A 16,425-nucleotide genomic window follows, 5' to 3' on the forward strand; every position below is an offset into this window, starting at 1 on the left:
AGTCTAGAGTGTAAAAAGGTAATTTCTTACACAACTTTAATGAACGTTCTCATTGTATTTTGTTGCTTTTAATTACATGAATTGATAGCCAGCAAATTCATATACCCGATGACATTCTTACTTCTTTTGTTTAGGCCACGTATAAATAGCAATTTACAATTAGCTTAACGAGTTGCAGTGTCAAATACTGCAACCTTTTACTCTCGACATAGCATATCAGGATGACATACCTTTAGAGAAAAAGGAAGAATGTCATAGGGTATGGGAACTCTCTGGCTATCAATTCATGTCATTAAAAGCAACAAAATGCAATGAGAAAGTTCATTAAAGTTGCGTAAGAAATTACCTGATTACTTTCATGACTGTAAGATTTAAGACCACCAGCTCAATTATGATTACACATTTGGAATCAGAAGAGAAAAATCCATCTGTGTGCAAAATTTCATGAGATTATAGCCATAAATAAAAAAGTTAAGTTTTAAGACCCTCGTCCCCCCTTAAAAAATTGGCCGGGTGTACATACGAGCAGCATCTAAATGAAAATAAATACTGTCGCCATTGTGCAACCGGTTGAGTCACATTTGTTTCAAGGTAAGGGTGTGACTCCGCATTTTGGGCATTGAAAAAGATTTCCTTCATTTTTAGGATTGGTTACATTCCGGTCCAACCTATATTCCGGCTTTACGGTAGATCTGGCCATCTTTTCGCGGCAATAATTCGTGTTGCGACGCCGTGTTGGCCGAGAATTCACCTCCAAACTGTTTATAGAGAATGGAACGCATGTTGTCCCACTTGCCTCAGGTGCCTGAAGTCTGACAATAGTCCTCCCACGCACCGTAACCTGCGTGCTGAATACAATCGAGCTATATAAAAAAAAACATTTTACCCTTCGCTAATAGGCCTTCGTGTTCTGTGCATTTTTTACAAGCACAGGTATACAGTTCCACAAGGCCCATTATGGCGAAAAAAATAAAATTTTGAAAAGCTGTTGAACTTTTCAGCCTTCTCCATCAGTCAACTCGCTCCCAATATTTCCTAAAGCAATTTCAATTCTAATGCAAGTTTCCTTTGTGATAAGTTTGTCGATAAGGCTAAGTACAGATAAGTTCATTTTACGAAGTCACTGGTACAAATATGTATCCCTTTATTCTACAAAACCAGTGGGTGAAACGGTTTGAAAGTGATGCAATTCGATTTCAAGAGTCGTTTCAAGCGAAATTTTACTGTTTGTACTCGTGTGAGACATGCATACAGCTTAAACTTAAAGGTGCACTGAAGAGGAATCTGAAATCGTCTTTTTGCCGCGGGAACTCGATCTACACGTTCTGAGCATTCTTAGAAACTGCAACTTATTGCCCTGTGTAGCTGATTTTCCTAATTAAATGGAATTAAAGTCCGGCTCCCGCCTTTTTTTTTTTTTTAATTCTCCCTCGTACGGTGGGTGGAGTCGACCAATGCGTGGAGTGCCTCGCAGTCAGCTCCGTGGAGGCATTGCTTTCGCTTTATTTTGTTTTTTAGGTTTCCATGAATAAATAGTTTCATTCGCAGATAATATAGCCGCAAAATAAGCCCGGAGAAATAAAAATACGCGCGGACTATTTGCTTCTACGGACTACTACGTATTACTCCGCCGATGGCAGAGCGGCAAGCCGCCGCGGGACTGGCTGAAAGGCTCTCCACGCGTTGGTCGACACCGCCCACCGTACGAGGGAGAATTAAAAAAAAAGGCGGGAGCCCGACGTTAATTCGATTTAATTAGGAAAATCAGCGACACAGGGCAATAAATCGAAGTTTCTCAGAATGCTCAGAACGTGTAGATCGAGTTCCCGCGGCAAAAAGACGAGTTGAGATTCCTCTTCAGTGCACCTTTAACGACTTTTTCTGATGCCTGGAGCCCCACATATCCTGCCGAGAACGAGCGCCGGCATGAGGTGTGTGCTATGCGCTGCTCGTCAAAAACCAGCTCAGACTCTGCAAAACAGGTCAGCTCCACGAATAGGTCGACCTCCGAATCTTGAGTGGTCTTTTTTGCTGAAGAAAGGTCGACGTATACACAACGATCGTGAAAACAAGCAAGAATGACCGCGTCGCGGGACAAGCGAACGCACGCGCTTTGGCGGTCCACAAGTCGTACCATAAACTTGTTTCTGTGCTGGGAGTACAGGGGTGAGGCACTTGACATGTCAGGCATCAGCATTTCTCGGCAGCGGAGCCTCATGGCTCCAAGGGGTTGCTGCTTCGCCGGTTTGCAGCGAAATCGGGATCGGGCATTCCCACATAGAACCCCAGATCTTCTAATTAACCGGGCCAGCAAAGACAGCCTTTTGGATTATCCGGTCAAATTTGCATTAGAAATTATGGGACCGCAGAAATTTTTTTTTTTTAATTATCTAAGTTCAAATCACCGAGGTTTTAGTATAAAGGTGATGAAAGTGCAGTAGCACAATCGCACCAGCGTTGGCCCACTACACCAGCTACATCCCATGCGTAACGTGGTTTTCCACTGCTGCAATCTGAACACGAGTGACTAAACCGGTATGACACAAATGTTCTCATCCTTACCGTGATGCGCATGTCCTCTTTTCCACTGAGCTCTAGCTATCGTGTCACCTGTTCCATCTTGAGAGCAACTAGTGCAACTTGATTTTCTTCTTTCCACACTGATGAACCTTGCCTGACACTTCGCTGCAGGTGCCGTGAAACAGGTTTCGACCCTTCCACTTCGCAGCAGCCGACTCAACGCTTGGCCACAGCAGTTGCGAAATGACTTCACCTCCTCTCCACTTTCAGCCCGCTCACAGGGTTGTGGGCATCCTTACCATCCTTAGGTTTCAACAGCAGATAGAACGGCTTTTTCGCTAGCAAGGCATCTACTGCTAGCGTGCAAAAAAAAAAAATAAAAAATAACAGCACCATACCACAAACGACGCCATGGGCTCTCTCTAGCAACACTCACCTGCAGATGGTCCCCCCGTGGCAGACTGGGCGAGCATCTCTTCTTCCTCGACGTCACCCGAGGAGAGCAGGACGGGCGTCGGACTGTCTGCTTTGCTGCTGCTGCCGCTTCCGCCGCCCAGGCCCGCAGGGTCCTCGGGGTTGGACAGGTACACCTCGATCTCCCCCTTGTCACTCTTGAGCCATATCTGCAGGCCCTGATCACAGAAAGTCGGTCAATTTAGCTGTAGTGGGCACACGAGTTAGTTGTAGTGTATCATTAAGCAAACAAAGGAAGGGGAATGAGGGGCTCGTTATAAATATGACAGAAGCCAACAGCCACAGAAACCAAGGGGCACAGGGGATTTTAAAATTTATTTTATTTAATTTGTGGTGTTGATCAACTTAGAATATTACTGAATATGTTATCGCTTAATGCTAATTGATTAGAAAAGCAGAAGAAAAAACAACCACATGCCGCCGGTGGGATCCGAACCCACGACCTCCGAATTATGCGTCCGGTGCTCTACCTCTGAGCTACGGCGACGGCTGTCAAATCTTCTGCTTTCGGGGGTATTTATGTTTACAAGTAACCTAACCTTGAGAGTGTTCATCAGCGCCACCCACGCTCTGTAAGCGGCGGACGTGGAACGTCCTGAGTTACCGCAGGTGTGACGTAGAACGTCATCGAACGAAGAGGGTGGAAGCTGCGTGAGAACCCTCTTATGCTTCCTATGGCGTCAAGGCTGCCAGAACCGAGGCCCTCGCTAAGCAATTAAGCAAACAAAGGAAGGGGAATGAGGGGCTCGTTATAAATATGACAGAAGCCAACAGCCACAGAAACCAAGGGGCACAGGGGATTTTTTTTAAATTTATTTTATTTAATTTGTGGTGTCAGTTATACAGGTATGCTTTGTGGCTTTTGCTGTAATTTTAGTACGCAGCAAACACAATGCCAGCGACTTCCTACCATTGTTTTCATCTGCTTTTGCACACTGTTATTTTATGGCCACAACTAGCCTCTGTTTATGGGCCTAATCAGTACTGCATAAATGTGAGCAGAACACGAAGATGCTCGCGATAAAGAAAGTTTCGGGCTCATTATGCAATTGTACACACTCCAAACTCCAGCACTTAACTCTGAATGCTCAGCATTACACTCTCATAGGAAAGAAAAAGAGAGAAAATATACCAAGTACACACACCAGCAAAAGGGCAGGGCATCAGCAGAGTCCCTATTTTATGAATACTCAAGCACACTTAAAAAAACAACACTCTGTTCATATGAACAAAGCCGACATGGCTGTGTTTGGCTGTTTTGAATGAAAACACAAAAATTACAAACAAGACAGAGTAGACAGCCTCATTAGTGCTATCAAAGTGATGTTTAGCTGCAACTACTTCATCTCTAAATTTTTCCTAACCTGCTGTTTTCATTTTATCTCTCAGGTCCGTATTTCATTAGCCCCAAATGCAGTTGAACCCATTTATTAAAATATTAAACTCGTTAGGAAATGCCATTGTTATAATCAGGCATTTTTATAACCAGGTTGACAAAAGAAAAAAGACAAAGGTTCGAACATTTTCATCAAGTAGGAAGTCGCCCACAGGTTCAAAGAAAAGCCACAGTTTGTCAGCTTCACTTGCTTCACGCAACGCTGACTGGAATTTGAGGAGCTTTTTTTTTTTTGAAATAAGTGCAACCAAAACTGGATCTGAGAAAAATGCCAGTTTCTTGTCCACACAAACCATATTGCTATCCAAGCTTTTATATAATATGCTTTACATGCTAGAGCAACTGTACACCATCATGTAATAAAAAGTAATGCAAATTATTTGGTCGATAACAGCATATAAACTGTGGATTTGGCTCTTTTTGATGTGAAACGCTGCATCCGACCAAACATTGTTCGAAAACTTTTTATTCTGCCAGGTAGACAAGGGCAAGGAAATGAGGGGCTCATTATGACACACACACAATGAGGCCAAAAGGCACCGAAACAAGGAAAGCATAGCAAAATGTTTGCGTGCTTTTTTTAAAATTTGTGGCATTTGTCAACGGGAAATTGGTAGCGTAGCTTTTTTTTGCTCAAGCATAATTTACCGGAAAAAAAGAAAAATCAACCACATGCCACCAGTGGGATCCAAACTGAAGACCTCCATATTTCCAACTGGGAACCTGCCAGTCTGTGCTGGTATCTGCTGGTTTCAGTTGGTCCCGACAGGAACCTAGCTGGTCTTCTAGCGGGCCAACAGCTCCTAGTAAGAACCCTGCTGGTTTTCTATAGGACCAAATGGTTCCAGCAGAAACCTGCTGGTCCCAATTATACAAAGTTGCCGGTTGCAGCTGTTCAATTTGGAGAACTTTTTCCATTGTTTGGACACTAACAATGGTTTTAAATAACAGAAATTTTTAGTTAAATCTCTTGGATTGTGCCTGCAACCAATTGCAAAAGGAGTGCCAAAATTTGATCGAGATTTGCTCATTAACCCTTAACAATGCATACACAAGCATGTGCCCATTGCATTGTATTAGTTCGAATGTGAGTGTACAAGTTCTACATGCAAGCTGTGCGTGTTAGTGTAGTTTGATGTTGTTCGCCATTGCTTGCCGAATGGGGTGGTGAAGGCAGTCCGAGTGGTTCTGCAGGATGCCTGAAATTTTAGCGTAGGTTGTGAGCGTTTTCCTTAATTTTCTGTATGCACTTAGCATTACAGAAACTTACTTTAGCACTTGATTGTAATAACTGAGAAGGTCATCGTACAAACTGTTTATCCAAACATTGAGAAAAGTTATGTTAATGTTTCAGTGCTACCAGGGCAAGCACCAACTACAGTAGAACCCCGCTGTTACGTTCCTCACTGCTGCGTTTTCCCGGCTGTTACGTCGTTTTCTTCGGGTCCCGGCATAGCTTCCATAGGATCCAATGTATTGGGAACCCCGCTGTTACGTCGTAGCCGAGGAAACGATCCCGCATGATACGTCGCAACCGGGCTCCCCGAACCCAACCGGGCAATGCGCGCCAACCGGCATTTTGATTTTTGACGAGTCTTGGCCAGGCTTGGCTACGGAACTGGCTGCAAGAAGCCGCACTCAAGTTGGAGAGGCCGCCACTAGATGGCTATCTGCCTCGCACACCGAACGCCGCGATCTTTATCGCGGGAGGTGGTGAGGAGGAGGCGCGCGGCTGCGGTCGCTTATCAGCGCGTCTTTTCTTTCACTCTTTCTTTTTATCTTTTAACTTCTATCTGCAAGTGACAGCGGTGGTGGCTCGGCTGGAGCCAGTTGGCAGGGCCCGTGCAATTTCCTTTTCATCCTTCTCAGTCGCAACAACATCTTTATTGTGCTTTGATGGCGTGATAGCGTTGAGTAAGCGGAAGGGGCTTTCCCTTGAGGAAAAGCTGGACGTACTAAACGCAGTCGACAGGCAGCCAGGGCGGCTTACGCGGAGCAGCGCGGCAAGCAGCCTACGAACATTTCAGTGCTTGACGCTGTGCACAACGTCGCTTCAGCGTGGACTGCAGTGAGCGCGTGAACTGCACAGCACTGCTGCGTGCGTGCGGTGTGGCCGCACCGCAAAGCGACGCTGACAGCAATGCGGCCTTTGCTATTGAGAAACGCGTTGTTCTTTCCAGCGAGCGAAAGAAACTGCAATCCACCATTCTCGATTTTTTAAAGTCCTAGGGTCAATTTGCGGAAATTAATTGTTTCAAGTCAAAGCTGCACTGTTTTCATTAATTTTCGGTGCTTTCCTCACTGTTGCGTTTTCCCGGCTGTTACGTTTTTTTTTCCCGGTCCGGTGAAAAACGTATGAACGGGGTTCTACTGTAGTTCCCTGCTGGCCCAAACTTTGTTGGGAATCTGCTAAAATACCAGCTATGTTGAACCAGCTGAACCCAAAATGTTGAACCCAAAATGAAAATTTTCACCCGGGATACGGCGCTGTACCAACCAAGCCAACGCAGCGGCTGCCCAATCTTCTAATTTTGGGACTATGAAGCTTCCCAAAAATAGGCAGGTGTGTGTGCAGCCAATCATGAGCCAATCATGCGTCTCTGGCAGCCGACACTTTCACCGTGCTCTGATAAATGGGTGGGAAAAGGCTGTTTCTGCAGCTATATTTGCAATTAATGCAGGTTTGGAAGCGGAAATAAAAGCTGTCAAATTTTAGAATTTGTATCACAGGTAATCCGCCAAAGCATAAACAGGGTTCAGGAAGTACTGATGGTCAAAAACAATATACAGCCTCTAGTCTACGTATATGTACTGTGTGTTCGACACATCAAGCAAAACAACATGTGTCAAACACCTGTACAGATGAAGACCCCTTAAGAAGAGAAGCAGGAACCATCTAACTTCAGTCTTGAAAAAGGACAGGCTCTGTCCGAAACGTCGACTCCTAATAAATCTTTACCTAAATGAAGCGTTTCTCAATTTCGCATTTTGCCTCTAGCAACCAAGTGTGTACACACACACACACACACACGCGCGCGCGCACGCATGCACACACATGTATACATACTTCATTCAGCATGTAAAACTTATCACTGTTACCTTTCGGGGATCAGGCACTTCCAGGCGTGTCTCGGGTGGAGCCTTGACAGCTATGACTGTCTGGTCGGCCAGGCTGCTGATGCTTCGCAGGTCACGGTACGTCACATAAGCATGCGTGCACCGCCAACAATAATAGGTCAAGGTACCTCGGAGAGATCGCCGTCTCAAGGTCAGACACAACCAACAAATCAATCGCATCACGTGGTGCTTGCCAAGCCCTCCCTACTCCCACTTTAGAGAGTCGTGACCTCTGATAAGCAAGCCTAGCACATAGGCCAGGCAGTTAAGATCTTGATAAGCAAGATATATAGATGTTTGGTTTGGTTTATGGGGTTTAACGTCCCAAAGCGACTAAGGCTATGAGAGACGCCGTAGTGGAGGGCTCCGGAAATTTCGACCACCTGGGGTTCTTTAACGTGCACTGACATCGCACAGTACACGGGCCTCTAGAATTTCTCCTCCAAAGAAATTCAACCGCCGCGGCCGGGATCGAACCCGCGTCTTTCGGGTCAGCAGCCGAGCACCGTAACCGCTGAGCCACCGCGGCGGCGATATATAGATGTATATATAGATATATATATATGTGTGTGTGTGTGCGTGTGTGTGTATATTTATGTATGTATGTATGTATGTATGTAATAACGTGACAGTCTGTTGGCCTCGTCAATTAGGGGTGGGAGCCCCGTCAAGCTACTGCGTTTGTAGCTTTTTGCTCCTACCCTAGCATTTCTTTTCTGTTGTTCAGGACAAAAAATGCTGAATAAAGTTGATTGACAAGATGTCAGAGCTATGACGCCAAAAAAAAAAAACAGTAAGAATTCAGGCAAGGACCCATTTACATTACTTCCCTACCTAACCAGGCCTCTTTGCCACCATCGTTTTTGTACTTGTGGCATCAGCAACAAAGCTTTCTCTGGTGCTGAGTAGTGTAGTAGTAGAATGTTTACTGGGCGGATTCATCAGTGGTGGGGCCAAGATGACGGCCAAGTCAAACACATGTTGCAAATCCAGTAAGAAAAGCCATTCGTACCGGAGGCCTGTCATTATTTAGTGGTCCTGTAGTTATTTTTTTATTTTTATTTAATTATTATTTTCCAGCTCTTGCTGCATTAAAAGATCTGCGACCTGGCCCTATTGCCAAAAAGTTCGGAGACCTGTGGGCTAAAATAGAGAACTAAAAATTTCCTGCTGGTAGTTTATTCTTGGCTGATAATAATGTTGGAGGCTCCTAAATAGTTGAGCAAAAATTTCAAGCGTAGAAAGTAAAGAACTAATTATTTGTAGGTTTTTGTGAAGTTTTGCGCCCATCTGGCAAATTCAACTGGCCAGAAAATTTTTTTCCCCTCAAAATATTATGGGAAATTACTTTCCAACAGTGAGCCAAAGGGCCGCAATTTTTTCGGAAGGTACAAGGAAGGGAAGAGTGCAAACTCTGATATGTTGGTGCAGTGAATGAAGGGCTCTGCAAAAAAACTAGAACAGACAATGGCATCTTTTCTCCCTCAAGGCAATTTTGAGAAACTCTGCGGTCTGCCTACTAACCGGGCACCATGAGAATCTGTGGCTGCTTCGCACTACAGCTCTAGTGCGGATCCCACACTAAAAGTGCAGAGAAATTAGCTGACTTTCATTCTTACTTGACTGAATAAGTGGCAAATTGAAAATAATTCTCTCAAAACATGTGAAACCCTTCACTTCAAGAACTACAAGACACACCCACAAATGCTCTCCAACATCTATACAAAGCACTAAAGTTTTTGAAAACAATACTTTGGTCAAATGTGTAGGGGAATCCCCCAAGGTGGAGTAGATTTGTAATAAGGGAGTAATTACTCACTGACATCAACCCGAGAGCAGCCATACGGCTACAAACTTTGCAGGTAAAAGAAAAAAATCATCCTGGTCTGGGGTTCGAAACCGGGACCACCGCTTCACCGGAGCAGTCGCTTTCCTTTGTAGCTGTATGGCTGCACTCGGGTGGAGGTCAATGAGTAATTACTCCCTTATTACAAAACAATACTTTTTCCGACACAGTGTCAGAGTGGAACTTGTTAGCTTCGAATGTTTTTGATGCTCATAATTTTGTTGCCTGATTAGAGTGCCTGTTCGTTTGTCTAGATTAAACTGTTTACCGAATGCAGTGCCATTATTTTTACAGCACTGTTTATTTGTGTTCTGGTAACCTTTATTCTAACTGTGCTGATGCTTGAGGCTTTCTCATATTGCCCCTCTAGCTATACTCCGTTTCATACTTAGCAGGCAACGCTGCGGAGGTTGCTGAAGTAGTGCGTCCACGAAACCATGTTACTCCGCCACATATCAATCGTTCTTTTTGAAACTCCACTCATTGTTTGGATGAATACAAAGAGCGGTATAAAACGATGTGGTAGCATTGAAAATCAGTCGAAGCCGTGAGGCGCTCAGTGTTCAGGCTCTCTGGCCATAATTTTCACTGAGTGTGAACTACTTTTTGGGCGCGGATTTAGTAGCAGCGATTCACCCTACCAACTGCGTATCATACTGCCACGTGTACTTTTTGTTTCTCAAAATCTCGACGAGCCGCAGGACGAAAATGTGGCAAGAGGTAAAACGAAGTCCAGGAGGTGCCAGTCAAGGCACTTGAAGATTTGTCGCTACGAAATATACTTGTGTTAGCTTCGGTTGTGTGGCGAACTACTTTTTGCATGCGGACTTAGCCTGCGCGAACAGGCGCGCTAGCTTTGACAGCGTTGCCTGCTATGTATGAAACGGAGTGTAGTACATGCAGACAAACCGTAACAAGCAAAAAAGGATATCTTCGGTCGGCGTGCTCGGTGAGACCCTGCAGGTCAAGGACGGCCCCGGCCAGGAGCTGGTCCAGCTCGCGCTCCATGGCGACGCACTGCTCGATCTCCTGCTGCAGGGCCTGCTGCCGGCCGTGCAGGGAAGCCGCCCCACGGCTGCCTTCCCGCCACCGGATGTTGTTCTTGGACTTCTTCTCGATGAGGCCCACCCCTTCGAGCACATTCGTGATGTCGTAGATGCGCCGCTTCTGCACCCCCAGCTGCTCCGACGCACGGTTCAGGTCCACCACCTGCACACCACACAAGGAGGCCTCCGCCGTTCCAGCTCCGGACGGACTTTGGTCCAGGCAGCCGTTCAAAAAAAGGCAGCCACAAGGCACAGTTCTCTCGGCCAACTATAACTGGTTTCATACGCTGTCAATGCTAGCGCTCTTGTTTGCACTGCGTACATCATCATCATCATCAGGAGCCTGATTACACCCACTGCCGGGCAAAGGCCGCTCCCATATCTCCCCACTTAACCCTGTCCTTCGCCAGTTGCAGCCACCTTATCCCCATAAACTTCTTAATCTCATCCGGCCACCAAACTTTCTGCTGTCCCATGCTACACTTGCCTTCTTTTGGAATCCGTCATCTTTAACAACCATTGGTTGCCTTGCCTTCACATTACATGCCCTGCCCATGCCTTTCTCTTGATTTCGACTAGGATGCCATTCACTCACATTTGATCCCTGACCCATTCTGTTCTCTTCCTATCCCTTAACATAATGCACATAATTTTCCTTTCCAAAGCTTGCTGCACTGTCCTCAATTTAAGTAGGACGCTTTTTGTTAGCCTCCATGTTCCTGCCCAATAAGTGAGTACCGGTAAGATACAGCAGTTTACATTCTGTACTTGAGGGACATTGGTAAACTGCCATTCATGATCCGAGAGTACCTGCCAAATGCACTCCACCCTATTCTTATGGCACATTCCAATGGCAGAACAGCAGCACTCAAAAGCATCCCAAACGTGCTCTCTCAAAAGTAGCTGCATTCCAGTGGGCGAACAGAAACAGGAGCAATGTGATCCAATGGCAGAACTGGAGCAGTTTGGCAATGCCGTGAGCAGTTGGGGCTGCTCCCGCGCAAAAGGCGGAGTGCGAAGGAAGTCACGTGACGCAAGCACGTCATATCCCTTGGTCATGTTTTTGTCCTTTTGGCTCGACTTGTGTGCAAGAGCAATGGCGGCTCAGGACCGACGTTCGCGTGGTAATCAGCGTGAATTTGTCGCCGTCGAAAGCAGTGAGGACACACGAATGACTCGGCACCGGATGTTCAGCCTCTGCCGTTGAGTGAGCGCGAAATAAATGCGGCGAATCTAGCCTGATCAAATCGCGGAAGTACTTGGAGACATTGGGCGACAACAGCAGTGACACTTGCTAACAGCTGCAGTGAGCGTTCCAACCGTGTCGCGAACGCGTTATGATGTGTGACGTCTAAAGAGGTTATTTTTGCACCAATATGCACGGTTTTGGCTGGTCGTAGCAGGGAACGTCAGACGCGTCTGCTCTGACCGCTGTACCGCCCGCATACTGCAAGCACGTTCACCGCACAGGATGCTGGGAAGGCAAACAATCCGCTCACGTGATACACCTTCACCCTCGTGCCTGCTCTCGGAGAGCACGGAATGTTTCAACAGGAGAGCACTCAGTTGCACTCTCGCCATGGTACTGCTCTGCTCCTCACTGCTCGTTGCTCCTGTTCTGCCAATGGAATGCGCCATTATTCTAGCTATTTCACTCTCATGGTCGGATCTGCAGTCACTACCTGCACTAAGAACATCGAAAAGGCTCTTCTACAGATTTCCATTCAAGAGGAAGATCAAGATGCACACTGTTTCTTTTGGCTCAGAAAAGGAGCCATTTCTCAGTATTCTGAAATTAACACGCAAGAGCAGAGAATGACAGGGGTACGGTTTGGAGATCCTGCAGTCCATTTCTGCTAACTGCCATCATTATTTACCACTTTAAACAAGCACCCACCAACAAAGCTGCGACTGCCAAGATGCTTGCCGAATCGTTTTGTGTCGATGATCTCATAAGTGGCGTGGACACAGACGAAGAAGCCCTCCAACTGTGCCGTGATACGCATGAACTTCTGCAAGACTACAAACTACAAACTAGCAACGGTAAATAAAAGCCTCGGAGCAGGAACAACACTCAGCTAGCAAAGAAATGGTCGTCCTCCAAGAGATGTCAGTCAAAATTCTCGGCATTGCTTGGCATTCCAAACAAGACACCTTCAGCTTTTCAATATCAAGCCTAGTGGTCTTCCTGAAAGCAAAGTCAGACACAAAGTGGTTCGCCCTACAAGCAGCTTCAAGAATTTAACACCCTGGGTTTTCTTTCTCGGCCTTTTACCATTTCCATACGAATCTTCAACCAAAAACTCTGGTCACGTGGTCTCGCATGGGATCAGGACCTCCCTGAAGACCCTCATCACGAATAGCATTAGAGGGTATGACAGCTGCCAAATATGCAAGCCCTTTCAATCCCGTGTTACATAGGTGGTAAACATAGGCAAACATTTGACCAACACTGTTCCCACTTCGAGTTATTGATCAATTCGCTCTCGCCCTACCATAAGCTTGCCGTCCTGGTTAGCTCAATTAGTAGAGCGACTGCTCCGGTGTAGCGGTGGTCCTGGGTTCGAACCCCGGACCAGGACGAATTTTTATTTAACTACGAAGTTTCTGAGAAAGCTGTACAGCTTTCCTTTGTAGCCGTATGGCTGCGCTCGGGTGTATGCCAATGAGTAATTACTCCCTTATTACAAATCTACTCCACCTTGGGGGAGTCCCCTAAACATTTGACCAACACTGTTCCCACTTCGAGTTATTGATCAATTCGCTCTCCCCCTACCATAAGCTTGCCGTCCCGGTTAGCTCAATTGGTAGAGCGACTGCTCCGGTGTAGCGGTGGTCCCGGGTTCGAACCCCGGACCAGGACGAATTTTTCTTTAACTACGAAGTTTCTGAGAAAGCTGTATAGCTTTCCTTTGTAGCCGTATGGCTGCGCTTGGGTGGATGCCAATGAGTAATTACTCCCTTATTATAGGTGGAAGAAGCAAGCTGCCTAGCGTACTAGAAGGACACGTCTTTTGTGATAAAAGCCCACTAGTATATGGCGTAGCGATCTATATCATGATGACCACTCCCAGAGAACGACTTTGCCTCGCTTAGAGCTTCAGGAAGCACTGATAGGTTCAAGGTTACTTAACCCCATATGCAGAAGCTATCCGAGTTTCAAGGTCAATCACCACATGTGGACGAACTCTAATATCACACTGACCTGGATACGAGGTGACACATTCAAGTGGAAGCCATTTATCCGTAACAGAGCAACAGAAATTAGAGAAAGAATCAATCCACCACAATGGAGATATTGTTCAGGACTGGAAAATCCCGCAGAACTCCTAACTCGTGGAGTGCCCATTGAAAAGATCTTGTGCAGCCCCACATGGGGGTAGGAACCTGAGTGGCTTCATGGATTGGCGGACCAATAGCCGTTGCAATTGACGGGCTCTCTTGACAGTGAAGAATGCCTCTGAGCCCGGTGAATGATTGCAAATGCTATAGTAAGATACGGCGGCTCCTCAGGTTCACAGCGTGGATATTATGATTTCTCGGCCGATGCCGGCGCAGAAACTGGTCCGTTGACAGCCGAAGAGCTCCTGTATGCCGAGCGACACTCAGTCACATGCATTCAAAAGGAAGCCTTCCATGCGGAGATCCGTTGCTTGACCAAGGGAACTCCGTTCAACAAGAAGTCCCATATATGGGATCCCAATCGCTTCTTGGACAGCAAAGGTGTCTTTCGAGTTGGTGGACGTCTGTCCCACCTAACCTCAGTAGAAGAACCATCAAATGTGCTATCTTGGTGGCAAGAGAGAGACATGGGTTTAGCGTAAACCTCATGACCATGAGGATACCGGAAAGGAAAACAGAAGAAAATATGAAACTGGAGATTCATACCAGAAAATGGGCAAGCTATAGAAGAAAACACAGCTACTAGAACAGATACTGCAAGCCCATACAAACGCATGTGTTTCAGATAAAACCCCAGCCAAACCTCATTATAGCGAGCAGGTAAAAAGTTGGAAAGTAATATAATATAGCCAAAGTTAGCAATATAAAATTTTGTTTCAAATGCACACAAAGAGCAGTGCACTTCAGTCAGTGAAGGGGCGGCAAATCCAGCGATCCTCACTAGACAGCAGGCAGAGACCTTTTCAATGTTTTAATGCTATTGCGAAGGCGTTCACGGAAATTCGTCAGTCCTGTCTTTGTGTGCTTTCTGTGTCCTCGTTTCTTGCGCCATTTTCTTTTTTCTTTCAACATGAACCAACTAGCCCAAACTAGAGTTTTACATGGCAATTCCGCATGCCCCCAAAACTAGCGCCAAACACCAATCAGATTGGTCTCCCTGCAAAATACATAACAGCTTCCCTGCGTTACAGCCGTGTCTCGTGGAAAATGGTGCACAAGAATGGAAGGTATGGGCATTTCCACTGCCCAAGTCTTAAGGCAGAAGAAGTACGCCACTAGTGCTCTTTACCTTTTTTGCTACTGCAAAAGAATTCCATATTTTGAGCATTTTAAAATAAGAATTATTTCTTCAAGAAGTGTTAATTGCATTGCACATAGTAATGCATCAAACTGTAGCTTATTGGTTACACTTCCAAATGAAAAAAACATCAGAGCTGTGTGCGCAAAACTTTTCAAAAACTTTTAGGTTCTATGGGTTCGAATAGGTTCTATGAGTGAAAAAAGAATGTAGCCTCCCTTCACATCACCATAATAAAAAATCTGCTGGCACTATTGGTAAAATATCTTTACAGCATGTTGCAAAGACCGTAAAGAACCAAATAAAACCACTCTCAACATTTACAAATCAAGCACAGTAAATAAAATACAACTTGAGTGGTAAAATGAAATACGTGCGAGCAAGCGCTGATGTCCCAAGCCTCATCGAAACTGAAATCAGACTTTACACATGGTTGCCTAACTCACCACTGTTGTTCATTAAAGAAAAGAAAAAAAGAAGACGGCACCAGAACTGACAAAAGTGCTCGGTGTAGCCTTTTTCCTTTGAGGAGCGCACTGAGAGACAAAAGCCATGACCGGCGATCGGTGGACTACGTCCGGTCAAAGTTTAATTTTTCATGTCGCCTTCTCGCGTTACAAAATAATAAAAAAATTAAACTGAAATCAATAGATGATGGTAGAGTTGTATTTTTTGCGTATGCGATACTTCTACAAGATGTAAACGAAATCGAAAACGTGATACAAAATGCGATAACTGACATTAATAATTATTACATAAGGGGATAAGAGCAGAATCGAAGGCATTTCTAAGTGCTCTTTGTAAAAACCAACCCTATGTTTTAATAAGCAGCCAGTTAATTACCAGACAGCATCCTCAGAGCCATGCCATAACTTTACTACAGAGGGGTTCTACTGTATTAGTAAATAAACAAAACAAAAATAAATATACTGCCAAAGAATACAGCCTTCTATGCGCCATGCATTTCACCTAGCGAAGCAAGAAGAAATTTGGGACATTAGAGTTTAATTCCACATGTGTCTGCAACTGGTGGCTATCACACGCAAGTCTGACAGCTTGGATGAGCTGTCTTATATAACAGAAGGCATCTCATCAATGATGCTGACATTGATGCAGTAGCGTTCAGGGCCTCAAGTGGCAGCACTGGGGCCATTGGCTGTGAGTGAAAAATACACAAAAAAGAAAAAAATCTCGAGAAGCAACCTAGGGTGTAAGAGGGAGAGCAACCTCGGTCCACAACCCCCCCCCCCCCCCCCCCCCCCCCCAGCACCTGCCATTGCAGGTCGCTGCACCACTGCAGGACTCCAGCGGTTCTATGAATGTAAAGTGGAGAGTGACCAATTCCACATATATGTCGGCATTGCCCCAGTAGCACTGTCGCGTCACACCCTTAAAGGGGAGCTGAAAGGGTTTTTTGAGAAATCAAGGTTATCCAGGAATCCGAATCTATGAAGTTTCTAGATAAAGCATGCAAAATATTTTTGAACTAGCATTTAGAATGGTGAAATAATCGTAGATTAAAATCGCGACGATGTTCAGGCTTCTC

The 16,425-nt window shown here is 45.5% G+C and overlaps 1 protein-coding gene and 1 non-coding gene across 4 annotated transcripts in view; both read right to left on the bottom strand.

Moving 5' to 3' along the window:
* LOC149367929 (transcription factor E2F3-like) overlaps positions 1-16,425 on the bottom strand; it is a 32,818-nt gene that overhangs the window by 10,363 nt on the left and 6,030 nt on the right. For all 3 annotated transcript variants that reach the window (XM_089557930.1, XM_089557935.1, XM_089557932.1), the window contains exons 4-6: positions 10,285-10,562; positions 7,490-7,604; positions 2,957-3,152 (exon numbers count right to left, since the gene is read on the bottom strand). In XM_089557930.1, coding sequence (XP_089414056.1) covers positions 2,957-3,152; positions 7,490-7,604; positions 10,285-10,562 — 589 coding nt within the window. The remainder of the gene's footprint in view (positions 1-2,956; positions 3,153-7,489; positions 7,605-10,284; positions 10,563-16,425) is intronic.
* On the bottom strand, positions 3,410-3,481 carry TRNAM-CAU (transfer RNA methionine (anticodon CAU)). The gene has a single exon. It is a non-coding gene; the product is annotated as a tRNA-Met (tRNA).

This window comes from Amblyomma mixtum, chromosome 1 (assembly GCF_055824585.1).
Source record: "Amblyomma mixtum isolate Tamu chromosome 1, ASM5582458v1, whole genome shotgun sequence".
Lineage (NCBI taxonomy): Eukaryota > Metazoa > Arthropoda > Arachnida > Ixodida > Ixodidae > Amblyomma > Amblyomma mixtum.